Raw genomic sequence first — 13535 nt, 5'->3', positions numbered from 1 at the left:
ATTTTATAGCAGAGGGTCCTAGCAAAAGATAAAGGATGATAACTGCACCAAGAACAACTTCCATTTTAAGTGTTAAGCTGATAATGCTACCATATTCCTTCACCAATGCAACAAATCCTCTTTCATAACATGCATAAATTCCAACATGGTTTCTCAAGGGGTTAGCTGTTTCCCCACCAACACCATTCTTGTAAAGTTGTGACAAATAATCATAAGGAAAGAGGCACATTATGAGTTGGAACACTTTAATTGGATACTATAGGTATAGGGCATTAATTTATATGCTATTCCAACTAAACTGCTACATCTTTTTTACCATTGTGGAGCAAGTGAATGACAACTGTGTAGAACCATCTGAATTAATGGAAGTTTCAGGTAGCCTACTAAATTACTTCTTTTTTGTGGGCACACCATGGAACATAGGTTTTTCTACAAATTTTGAATACAGACATGAAAGTGTTGTGGTAAAAAAAATTCAGTGTATATAGTTTTACATTAAACTAGCAATAGTTCTCTTATCTGTTTTCAGATCAGAAAGTCACTTCCTTCAAATATGTCTGCATTATACCAGATGGGAAAGCTGAACGTGCAAATAGACTCTCTTAAAGCTGGTAGCATTGTTGTGAGACTTAAAATCATAGTAGAAGACCCATTATTTCCAAAAGACTTGTCTGCATTTGAGCCAATGATTTCATCACTGTTCAGCAGTTCTGCATTCCTTGTTGACCAGAATAGCTCTCGAGTAGAAGGTAGGCTATCTAATTTAATGTCAAACTTGCATAGCTTCTCAGTTATAGTACAGAGGAAACTAGTATTAGGTCTGTAGATCTCCCAGGCCTTGGAGAAATTACTGCATTATTTCTCATTCTACTCCCAGTTAACCTAACCAAAGTTGCTTTGCTTATTGAATTTTGGTTTTTGAATTACAGACTGGAATGAATGTGCTTCCCGGGCAGAGAATGATTGCTGCACCTATGCAGAATGTATCAATACATTGGGCTCATATATGTGCAGATGCAAGACAACCACAGATGCCAATCCATCCCGACCTGGGAGAAACTGTGAGGGTAAGATTCAGACTAGTTTTTCTGTGGAAGCTTTTTTTTCCTTCCCATGGATTGAAAAGGATTCTACTTTGTGCATTCGTGCATTCATTTATGCGAATTAAAGGCATGGCATGGCCATGCAGGTGGAACCACCCCCAGTATTCCAACTGCTCCCCCAGATCTACCTTCACACATGGAGGGAAGGCCTGCAGGAGGAGCCACTCATACTTGTTTAGGCTACTCCATGCAAGGAGGTGCCTTGTGTGAATGGGGAAGGGCTGTAGTTCAATGGTCGAGCAATGGTCTCAGGTTCAATCCCTGGAGAGAGAACCTTGTCTAGACTCTGGGGAGCCACTGCCAGTCAGTGTAGCAAGTACTGAGCCATATGGATCACTGTTGTGACTCAGTGTTAGTCAGCAGCTGCCTTTGTTCCTCTGCACCGTCAGGACGTCAGGAGATGGGCAAGTGCAATGTCAGAGGTGAGTCCAGTAAAATGGAGGCCCTTCTCATGAAATAAGACATAAAGGAGACTAGTGTTTCATATTTATTATTAATTGATTTATAATAGTACAGTAGTTTCATGTATAGTTGATTGCCAAGGAAATACCACTCATATTGTACACTTCGGTTTGTGTCAAATGCGTAAATGTTGCATTTCAGGTGATATTGTGGATCCGGTTACAGAAATGGTGCCTGCATTTGAAGCAAATGCTACAGAAGGACTGCCTGGGACAGGTTCCACTCCTCTGGCAATGTCTGAAGTAAGGGCAGTGACTTCATTCACGTCTAAGTCCACTGAGACAATAATATTGCCCTCAAATGGGACCCAAGAGTCAAGCACTCTTCCATCAGACAAAACCCTGTCAGCATCTCAGAGAATGACCACTTCAGGGTATGTGAGGAACAATTACAGCCAGAGTACTTCAGCAACCCCTGCTCTGGTGACAAAAAAGTGGGACAATATAACTACCACAGGATATGTCACTAATAATAATACCCTGAGTACTTCAGAAACTCCTGCTCCAGTAACAAAAAAGTGGGACGATGTAACTACCACAGGATATGTCAGGAATAATAATACCCTGAGTACTTCAGAAACTCCTGCTCCAGTAACAAAAAAGTGGGAAGATGTAACTACCACAGGGTATGTCAGGAATAATAATACCCTGAGTACTTCAGAAACTCCTGCTCTGGTGACAAAAAAGTGGGACAATGGAACTTCATCAAATGAAAACTTAGTTGAAGAGAGATCAACAACACAAGAAAGGCATAACTCTTCAATGTCCATGTTTCCTGGCGTTTCAAATATTACAGTTTATCCTTTTGTGAGAAATGGCTCTGAAGTAGAGACAAGCACACCTGGCCTCATAACTGAGAGAAGTTCTCAGCAAAATGCAACTTCAGCCCTGAATGTAACCCAACACCCCACATTTTATGTTCTCAATCATACCCTTGATAAAGAGATGGGGAAAGATAACAGATCTTGGTCTGAGGAAAATCCATCCACAACATTACCATCTTCATCTGGGGGCTACACAGCTGCCACCCCTGCCTCAGATTGTGGTGGTGAGTCTGCCTTTACACTAAAACTTTCCTTAAAATCAACTTGTTAGTATGTAGAAAAAGACATTGAGGGTTAGTGTGTGTAGAAAATGCAAGAGAATGACTACAGGCCAGTCAAACACTTAAATTCCTTTGAGATTTTAACACACACCTTTCTCTTAATTTCACTCAATTACATCTCCTGTTTGCAGAGTGGATGTCCAAAGTACAGAAGAACTGTCTAAATTTGGTGCTGAATGCAAGCTGCACTGTTAGTAATGGGTCCATTTGGGAGCTCTGATTAGGAGTTCCCAACTGGATCTGACGCCAGTCAAAAGCAGTGCAACTTGCATTTAGAGTCAAATTTAAATGGTGCTGAATACAAGCTGTGCTTGCCAAGGGACAGTTCAGAGAGCACTTCAGATTACCCAATCAGAGCTCCCAAACTGATCCGATCCTGGTGGTTTAAATTTTGTGCTGCATGCCAGTAGGTGGCCCCACTGGTCATATGAGCCCTGCAAAGGGTTGGCTACAGTGTGATCTGGCTTTCCTACTGCTGGTAGAACCTTTGCCTCAGAGGAGGCACGCTTTCTCCAAACCCAGTTTCCACCTCTCCCTAGTAGGATTCTTCTGGCGAGCATTGAGGCCAATTCCTCACTGACAGAGGGTACGTCCCCTCTTTTAAAGAGGTATCCTATAAACATAACAGAAGGGCAAAAGAAGCCTTGTCAAATTCTAGTTTGACTGGTAACATGTATATTCCAGTATTCTAAGAGAGTACACTTTCATTATCATTTATTATTTGTAAAAGCACCTAAAATACAATATGTGTTTAATATCTATATAAGTCAACTAGCTCGTAGTCTTGCTTTTTTTAAATTAAAAGTTTCACGTAGCTTTCTCTTACTGAAATTTGATATATTAACTTTGCCTTAGGTGCCAAATATCCAAACACTGTTGTTGTTGTTTTTTGAACATAGTTTAAAGTTACCTCAACTTTCCTGCCACCTTTAATTGCCACTAGTCTATAGTCTATAGACCCTGATGTTGGGAAAGATGGAGGGCACAAGGAGAAGGGGATGATAGAGGATGAGATGGTTGGATAGTGTTCTCGAAGCTACCAGCATGAGTTTGACCAAGCTGCGGGAGGCAGTGGAAGACAGGAGTGCCTGGTGTGCTCTGGTCCATGGGGTCACGAAGAGTCGGACACGACTAAACAACAACAACAGTCTATAGTTTATTTGGAGATCAAATTTGTTCCAAAATGTGGCAGGTGTGGGAAGGGGATTCTTTCTACTGTAAAATCTGCAAAACTTTTCATTAAACTTTTCATTTAAAATGTGGCAAATGGAATAGATGTTTCTAAGATAATTCTTTGTTTTCCTTCCTTCAAAGATTTAATTGTCATCTCTTTTTCTTCTTAATGTGCTTTCCAGCTTCAAATATTATTTTTTCCAATATAACCAGTACCAGCTTTCAAGTAACGTGGACCACAAATATTCCACTAAATACTTCTTTCCAGTTTCTGTTGCTTAATGGAAAGGAGCTTATACAAGTGCTTAAGACCCAGAGCCACAACCTGACTATTTCCGGACTAGAACCTGGGATTTTGTACACTGTTGAAATTGAGACAGAAGTTTGTGGAAATAAAAGCATACCAGTACAGCATAAAGTAAAGACAGGTAATGGACACTTGCCCCTTGCGGTTGTTGTGGATCCTTGCACTCGGTTGCCATCCCTGGGCAGCCAGAATGCACTTGGCCAGGTGGCTGTTGGGGAATTCCACTGGCCTCCTGGGTAGCTGGCTGGAGTTTCTGGCAGCTCCTGCATTTTAGGTTGGCCAATGAGAGACCTGCTCTTGGGGGGGGGGGAGGTGACTCACAGGCTGAAAGGGCATTGGCTGCCACCTGCCTGGGCAGCCAATGAGGCATAAAATGCTGGCGGCACCTCCCTCCCTCAGCACAGCCAGAGCAAAATGTATAAAGCATAGAGTAAAGTATACAGTAATAGAGTAAAGAGTAAATGTATAAAGCATAGAGTAAAGTATATAGGGGAATGCTAAATATGAGAAGAAGAATAAGAGGAGGAGGAGTACTATTCACAAAAAATTGGCCATTTAGCTTGTCAGTGAGTTGGGTCACATCCACGGCATACATTTAAAGCATTCTTATACCGCTTCAACCATCATGGCTTTCCCCAAAGAATCATGAGAACTGTGGTTTGTTAAGGGTTCTGGGAATTGTAGCTATGTGAATGGATCGCCCAAGAACTTTCAGCACCCTCAAAAAACTAAAGTTTCTTGGATTCTTTGGAGAAAACCATGAATGTTAAAGTAATTTAAGAGCACTTTAAATGATGTGGATGTGACCTTTCACATTTCCTGCTCATAAGAGGGAATGAAAATTTTGAAGCCATTCATGTCTTATGAATACCTGCTTCTTCATTCATAAATCCAGAACAGCCCAATAGTGAAAAAACCTCTCTGTATCTAAAAGTAACATTGGTTATTTTCCTCCAGTTCTTTTAAAGTTCTTTTTACTCAGCTTTGCTATTTGAGTTTAGAAAAAGAGTTATCTGAAATTTCCTAGAGGCCTAGAAATTGTATTCTGAATACAACACTTATAAACGTGTATGTTTACATTTTTTCCTCCAATCTCACAGCTGCCCAGATACTTAGTGGAACCGTCAGGATATCAAATCTCAACTATAGCTCAGGGTTCAGCAACACAAGTAGTCAAGAGTACCAAAATTTTACACAGTTGTTTTTCACTGAGGTAAGTAAATATGATAGAGTTAGAAAACTCAATATGGTATAAAATGGGTATAATTATGTATTTAATGTGTTGTACTGTTGTCCAGTGGAGCTTCTCACTTTTCTCCTCTCTGCTGAATCCCGCCCTCAAAACCTGCTTCAGAGTGTTGGAAGACCCTCCTGAGCAGATTGCGGGGGGCAGGAGCAGAAGAGCACAGCGAGAGGAATGAGATACACAACCATTGTCTCTCAGGTGATCTTAAATCTTGGGCCTCAATTAGGGCTTTATAATGTGTTAATCTGGTAGTCCTGTGGCAAGAACCTGACGTGCGTTCATCACTTGAAGATTGCAACATCATGTTGTCTTGCAAGTATGAAGCAGTGATCAGAGCCATGTTCTCACCTTCACATCCACACTGCCACTACCCAGCCTGAACCTCCATGTATCCCTTGGCTCCCACATGTTCAGCCAAAGTCGAGGGCAGGCTCGATGCATGTGCAGCAGGATGCATTCATTGAATGCATGAGCTTAGGTCTATGGTTTTTGCCACCTCACATCCCTGTTTCCCCCCATAAAGTTCATACATTCAACTGAGAGTTATCAAATGATGAAAAATCGAGTTGTCTTGTAGTGGTGGTTATCAACTTTATTTATCTAACACTGAGCAATAACATTGTTCTCTAGGCAGCTTACAAACATAAAATGATAAGATCACAACTAAAACAAGACAACCCTAAAATAACAACTTGCAAAAAACCCCAGAGAAGCTAGGTACCTACTTATGGGAAACAGTCTTCTGTTCATACCTGTCTATAATGCGGGCTTCTCATTTATAATAAAAAGGGTAAAACTATGCTGGTCCAACCACTTCAAAGGGTAGTAGGAAAGAATTGTGCATTATTGGTTCAGTTCTCTGATGCAGGACTACCCCATCTTCTGAATATTCTCTAATCTTGGGTCTAAACATGAAGCAGTTCCCAGTGCCTGATATGTTGAGTTGTCTGTAAAACGTCCTGCACACAAAATCCAAGTCATTCTCACTGCACATTTTTATCCACTACATTCATTCTGTTTTGACAATAGGTCCGTATGTCTCTGCCCCTTAATATTCTCCCGAAAATGGATGCTGGCTTGATTAAAATGTTGATAACGAGTGTGACTAATGGAAGTGTAGTGGTGAGCTTCAACCTCCTGATTCCAGCAGACATGGATGCAAACAACGTTTCCAGTTCTTTCCTTGAGGCCTTTCTCCACAGCCGCCATTTCATGATTGATAACAGCAGTCTCTCCATACATGGTAAGCAATAGTTTATTGTTGTAATTTCTCAAACCCTGAAAAATGGTAAGTGCTGGACTTCAGACTTCAATTCTAAAAGTAGGTCATGAATGAAAGTGACAAATGAAAAGCTGTTATGGGACCTTTAGTGTTTGTACTGGCTATTTATCTCACAAAATAAAACGTATGATTCATCATTTCCAAGCTAAAACAGCTTATGTTCGGTCACAAATGTAGAACCATTCTTGACATTGCATTTTATTTGTTTATTTTACTTAATTTATACGCCACTGTTCCTTCAAGGAGCTCAAGGTACATGGTGCAGCCACCTCCATATTATCCCCAAACAACCCTGTGAAGTAGGTGAAACTGAGAAAGTGTGACTGTCTATAAAGAGTCACGCAGTGGGCATTGTGGCCAAGGGAGGGTTTGAAACCATGTCTTTGCTTCCCAGTCTAATCACCTCCTTTAGTAACAGTAGAAAAGCAGCATCTCCAAAATGGCATCTAAAACACACACACACACACATTTCATGCGGCGTAATCCTATGCAGGTTTATTCATTAGTAAATGTTAAAGGATTGCAGCCTTGGAATGATTGCTATGAAATGGCACCTCACCTCAGTCAAAATGACATCTCCTCTAGAAAATCTCCTACATGCATTGTCCACCCTTGGCATCATGTTGGGAGGGCCTAACCCCTCTTCAGGAGTATGGAACTGGTGGCATTAGGACCCAGGGCTGGCATCGTTTTGGGGAAAGCTGATGTCCATGGTGTTCATGGTGAATTAAAGCCCTTCCATCTGGGGTTGGTACTGTACTTAAAGGTGGGGGGAAAAACTTCTTGATAGCCTGTGAGAATGCTGGCTTATAACACTGCCAGTACTATAACTGCAAGTGCAGCTAAATAATAATCACTCATGAATTGTCACTCTCTTTATTATTATTATTATTATTACTATTATTATTATTATTATTTAAAAAACAGATTATGATGAGTGTGAGAGGGAAGAAACAGATTGTTCTTCTGATGCATCTTGCTCTAATACTTATGGATCTTATGAATGCAGCTGCAAACAAGGATTTGTCAACGCGAATGCTGAGAGACCCGGGAGAAACTGTGAAGGCAATGTTTCAATATTTACTTTCATTTCATCTTATGAATATAAGATCAGAGCATATTTAGCAAATTCACCATAGGTGGGATTACAGTACAGTCTATAAACATACTGTAGCAGATGTTCACACAAAATAAGCCTGAAATAAGGTGCTGCTGGATCAATTACTGTATATATATTACATTATATTGCTCACTGGAGTCCAATGTTTTGTAATACAGAAAGGGGGCTCATTTCTGTGAACATTTTCAGCAGAACTGAAAAGCTCTCCCCACCCCTCCACCCCTTTTGGTGTTTGTTTGGGAAAGGCTTGAAAATGTTCACCTATTCAGGAAGCAGTTCACTTGCTGAATTAATTTTGTCCTCAGTGACATCAGCACATAGTCAATTCCAATGGCCTACATGGTATTGTGACATCAGCTCACTAAATGGCAATCATTTAAACGATTTCTATGCAATTTTACACACATTTTATTTACCAAGCAACATTAAATTATATTAATTTAACCAAAAGATCTTTTTATTCCCAAGTCATGTCACAACCTTTTAGCACCTTTCATTTTTGGAATTGAAAATTGAAAAATTCAACAAGCCCTATTGTTACAATTTAAGCTTTTTAAAAGGGAATATTTCAGCCACCCTGAAACTACTCCTTTTGACGAGAAAATTTAAATGGAACAACATTCCCACTTTAAACCCATTTTAATAATGTGTTCTGGTTCACTCCCTGTAAGAAAAGTAATTGAATAATGCACGTTGCCATACCTTTCCCTTCCACTCTATAGCACTTTTTTCCAACCCTGATGCAGAAGGTACCCAGACAAAAGACCTGAGCAGCACAGTTTTACCTTTGACAGATCCGTATACTTCAAACCATGTGCCATCACCTGCTGGAGAGGATTCTTCTGTCCCCAAAACCAGAAGTTTGGAAAATGCAACCACCAGCACTATATTTAGCAATGTATCTACAGAAACAACACTGAATGTTCAAGTCTCATCCTTACCACCCAGTAAGCCTTCCCAGGGGATTTTAATTAAGAAAGCAGTCAGAGTGCTTTGCGAGATTGAAAAAATTGTCATCACTATTCAGAAGGACTTTCTGAAGCAAGAATCTATCCCAGAATCTTCCCTGTACCTGGGAAGACCCCACTGCAATGTAAGCTCCAGCAATTCCAGTCATGTCATACTTCGGACTGGGTGGAACGAATGTGGAACTGAAGTACAAACCGTAAGTCACTTCAATCTCGGAAGAGAACATTAAGTGATATTTACTGACATATATTAATAATGAGTTCATTGAGATAACAAAGTAAGCATCAGAGGTCACTGAAACTAGAGAGTTCAGACTTGCACCCTGCAAAACAACTGGGGAACTTGCTTAAGAACAGAGAAGGTTGGAAAATCTGCAGAATATAGCTGCAGTTGCTTTATGGCCCTTTATAGAGATTTGGGAGACTGAAGTTTTAAAGCTATTGGCAATAGTTCTGCCTACACTGTATTTTAATATTTTGTTGGAAGCTGCCCAGAGTGGCTGGGGAAGCTCAGCCAGATGGGCGGGGTATGTATGTATGTATGTATGTATGTATAAATAAATAAATGATGCAGGTGTATTTGTAAAAAATAATCAACATGTCTGTTCCGTGGCCTGATACAGGAAGAACTACATTTTCTTTTTGTCACATGCATTAATATGTCTAAAGCTTATGCCTGTGCATAATGGTGGCTACATGCAATTGGTTGGCTACAGAGACAAGATGGTGTGACATTTCCTGGTAGCCATCATGAACTGAGGGTTGTGTGAATTAGTGGATATATGCCAGTTCTAGAATCCCCCCATCCACTCCTGATTTTATTGTATTAATTATTTTATAAATATTTATATACTACCCTTCAACCAAATGCCCATATTTTCACTCTTATACCATATTTTCACTAGTGCTTTTCTAAGATGACTAAACTTAATTGTTTTAATCCTTCCTGATATGGAAAAGGTTCCATGCCCGATTGTTCTGCTTTATTTGCTTTAGCCAGTGTGTCCTCCAAAGTTATCCTTAAAATGTAACAAACAAACCCTGATTTTCTTCTTCTGTTGCATTTGTCCCCCCCCCCCCCCAGAACACAACACACACCATAGTAAAATCAGTTCTTCGGAATGATTTGCTTTCTTCAAGGGTCATCCGCCACCTGAAGGTTGTCAGTCCAATCCTTTGTGTGTTTCAAAATGATCTCTTGACTTCGTCTGGATATACTCCAGAAGGGTAAGTGGGAATTTTAATACCCCAAATCCAAATGGTTCAGTGTACCTTCATTTCATTATACACTAAGGCAGAGGTTTTCAACCTTTTTTGAGTCCACGGCTTCCTTAACCAACTACATTATTTCTGCATCATCCCCTGGGGCTCAGGAGCCCAGTTATGTCACCCCTTGCCTGCAGAGCTGGCAGCCCCTCACCCTTTTTTGAACACTCTCCCTTGTGGGGTGTTCCCTCAGCCTCCTCTCTTTTCCCCTCTCCTTGGGAGTCCTCTGGGCAGTTGCAGCCGCTGCCCTGGTTTCTGAGCTGCCCCCCTGCCCCAAAGAGAGTTGCCTTGTCACACTGCCCCACAGGGACCTGGAAAGCACCCCCTGACTGGCCCCAGAGGCACCATTTGCCTGTGGAGCTTGTAGCCAGGGCTGCTGCAACAAACAGCTATGCAAGCCTTTGGGAGGCAGATACACGAGAGGGCATTAGAGGGAAGGAAAGAGGGACAGAGGCCAGTGTTGCCCATGGCACCCCTGACCATCCTTCAAGGCACCTCAGGGTGCCATGGCACACTGGTTGAAAACCACTGCACTAAGGAATTGTAGTGAAGATCCCCCCCCTCCAAGAGACTCAGAGGGACACTAACACTCAGATAACAGTCTACTAAAAATGGATACACTCTCTACAACCTCCATAAAAGAGAAGAGGGGGAAGATGGGGTTTTGTGACAGGCAGCTGTAGCTTACAGAGAATAATTTTACCAGGGCTCTCTCCAATCACAGTGGTTTTGGGAGGGCCAAATGGAGGTAATTGTCAGAACTGTGTCATGGTTTTCCATTCCTCCTCATAGTACACTCTTTTAGGAGAAAAGAAACTGGAAACATTTTGGGTGGAGTGATATAGATTTTGTTTATGCTTAGTTTCCAGTTTAAGGGATCTAATCTCTTCCTAATGCCAGTCCATACCAATGCTTCTCTGAAGACTTTCTTTAATAAAATCTAGTTCTGCACATTGTAATTTTTAAATTAGTTAATATTGTAGTGTGTGTCTGTTCTGCTGAGTGTTGGTTGTTATTAGGGGAGTCAGTTACCATCAATCCTCCCCAATTCTGGTCCTAGCTGTAGTTGCACCTGCTTTTTAGGATAGAATATAGCACTGTCTAGCTCTGTGGTTTTTGTTGTATATTTGTTGTGTCTGACTCTGTTTTATGTGTGTGCGTGCACACATAGTGTTGTACACAGAATCTAGAAAGAATACTGGTATTATGCGCATATGGGACAGAGCTCATAAAAAAGCACTCCATGAATTTTAACAACTGATTATCTTGCAGGGTTTATACCATTTTTGAGGATTTACATGGATCAGGACACTTCTTAACAGAAATGCAGCTATTCATTGAAAATGCCCCAATTCCCAAAAATTTCACCATCTCTGCTAGTGATGACCTAATGATTGAAGTGGGGATACAGAGACATGATAGCAACCTCAAGGTGGTCGTCAGCGAATGTTGGGCAACTCCAACTAATAACTCAAAGGACCCTCAGTCATTTCCTTTTATAGATGGCAGGTATGTTACACGCAATATATTCAGGGTGTCACACAAAAACCATGTACCAGGTAGTGCTATCTGAAAAATTAAAATACAGCATTTAAGAGCATCATTTCAAGTTGGCAAGTCTGTGATTACTTAATATTTAGTTTAATTATTCTTTAGATTTCATCTTATTACTCGGGGTTAACACAAGCCATTATTTCTCAGTCTCTGCCCCCTGTCTGTAATGCTGGGATGATTTTATTGAACTACTGTGGATGGTAGTTGTAAAGATTACTAAGTTAATGAATATGAAGTGGCTTGAATCCTCCCAAGCAGTATATATAAATGCTGAACACCCAAGTTGACTGCAGCTACAATGGGCTTTCACAAGAACGAAAAAACAAAACTTACCCTTGATCATGGATTGATTATAAAAAGGAACATGGCATTTCTTCCTGGATTAAATGAATTATGTTGGGGCAAAAAGGCAGTATTGAAAAGTTGGGTTTATTTTTGATCAAGTACAAGATAATGTGTGGGGACGCGGGTGGCGCTGTGGGTTAAAGCCTCAGCGCCTAGGGCTTGCCGATCGAAAGGTCGGTGGTTCGAATCCCCGCAGCGGGGTGCACTCCCGTTGCTTGGTCCCAGCGCCTGCCAACCTAGCAGTTCGAAAGCACCCCCAGGTGCAAGTAGATAAATAGGGACCGCTTACTGGCGGGAAGGTAAACGGCGTTTCCGTGTGCTGCGCTGGCTCACCAGATGCAGCTTTGTCACGCTGGCCACGTGACCCGGAAGTGTCTCCGGACAGCGCTGGCCCCTGGCCTCTTAAGTGAGATGGGCGCACAACCCCAGAGTCTGTCAAGACTGGCCCGTATGGGCAGGGGTACCTTTACCTTTACCTTTACAAGATAATGTACACCCATATATGCCTTGTTTAAATTATTATAATGTATGAATACTCCTAGGAAATAAAATGAAAATTGCTAGGAATTGCTACTGCAGTTGTTGTTATAAGCAATTCCATAGCTGCTAATGGAAGTGTGTCTGCTTCACTTTCTCTCTCTGGACGGCTACCATCAATTTTTGAAGGAAGCTCAAAAACAGAAACACAAGTTAGCATGGACAGTGTTGAATTATATTCTGTTCTCTTTTCAGTTGTCCAGTTCCAAATGCACACACCACTATGATTTCGAATGGGATATCCAACAAAGCCCAATTTAAACTGAAAATATTTTCCTTTGTCAATGACTCAGTGGTTTATCTACATTGCAAAATCCATGTTTGTCTGGAAATTCCAAGGAGTAGTTGCAAGACGGTAAGGCAGCTTTTATTATTTCCTACTTGAAAACCTTGTTGGAAAACAAGATGAAGGGGGTATATATTTCCCATGTATTCCTCAACTACAACAGTAAAATTACCCAAGAACATATAAGGCAGACTCCAATGTTGTGTGAGCAGATGTCTGCTTGTCCCATTGGACTTCACTCCCCCCCCTGCACAGTGGCGTAGTGTGGAGGCTGCAGGGGGGGCCGGCCGCACCGGGCGCAACATCTGGGGGGGGGGGCGCGCTCGCACTCGCAGCTCTCTGCTCCTACCGGGTTAGGGGGCGCAAATTACTTGCCTTGCCCCGGGTGCTGACAACCCACGCTACACCACTGCCCCTGCAGCCCCCAGTACACCCTCAAAATGTGAAACATAGCCACCATTCAAAATTTGTACATCTCTGAATTTTGCAGTGCAGTTCATCAGTCAAGCAGTGTACACAGAAATGCATTTATTCGTGAAGATATTAGTGAAGATTATATAAAAAGGCATTATGCTAGGCAAAATGTGTATGGTTGGATAACGTTTGCTGATAAATTTTTATGACGACTCTTCTAAAAAATTAAAATTGGAAATTTATATGGAGAAGTGAGCTTCAGATAGGAAAAGTTAGAAAATGAGAGAAACCAAATTTCTCCCATCCCTAGTTGCTGACCCTTCTTAGATGACCTTTTGAAATCTATTAGTAAATGACTACTTTGAGTG

General features: G+C 41.3%; 1 protein-coding gene across 1 annotated transcript in view; it reads left to right on the top strand.

Moving 5' to 3' along the window:
* The window catches only part of UMODL1 (uromodulin like 1), an 81049-nt gene that overhangs the window by 62083 nt on the left and 5431 nt on the right, over positions 1-13535 (top strand). Inside the window, exons 10-20 of the mRNA XM_083734746.1 lie at positions 530-749; positions 930-1067; positions 1707-2612; positions 4025-4270; positions 5250-5362; positions 6425-6638; positions 7605-7742; positions 8520-8962; positions 9850-9992; positions 11304-11540; positions 12663-12822. Of these exons, the coding sequence (XP_083590872.1) occupies positions 530-749; positions 930-1067; positions 1707-2612; positions 4025-4270; positions 5250-5362; positions 6425-6638; positions 7605-7742; positions 8520-8962; positions 9850-9992; positions 11304-11540; positions 12663-12822 (2958 nt within the window). The remainder of the gene's footprint in view (positions 1-529; positions 750-929; positions 1068-1706; positions 2613-4024; positions 4271-5249; positions 5363-6424; positions 6639-7604; positions 7743-8519; positions 8963-9849; positions 9993-11303; positions 11541-12662; positions 12823-13535) is intronic.

The sequence above is a fragment of the Podarcis gaigeae genome, assembly GCF_964106915.1.
Source record: "Podarcis gaigeae genome assembly, chromosome: 4".
Lineage (NCBI taxonomy): Eukaryota > Metazoa > Chordata > Lepidosauria > Squamata > Lacertidae > Podarcis > Podarcis gaigeae.
The sequence above is the reverse complement of the archived record's forward strand: the minus strand, read 5'-3'. Positions and strand labels throughout refer to the sequence as shown.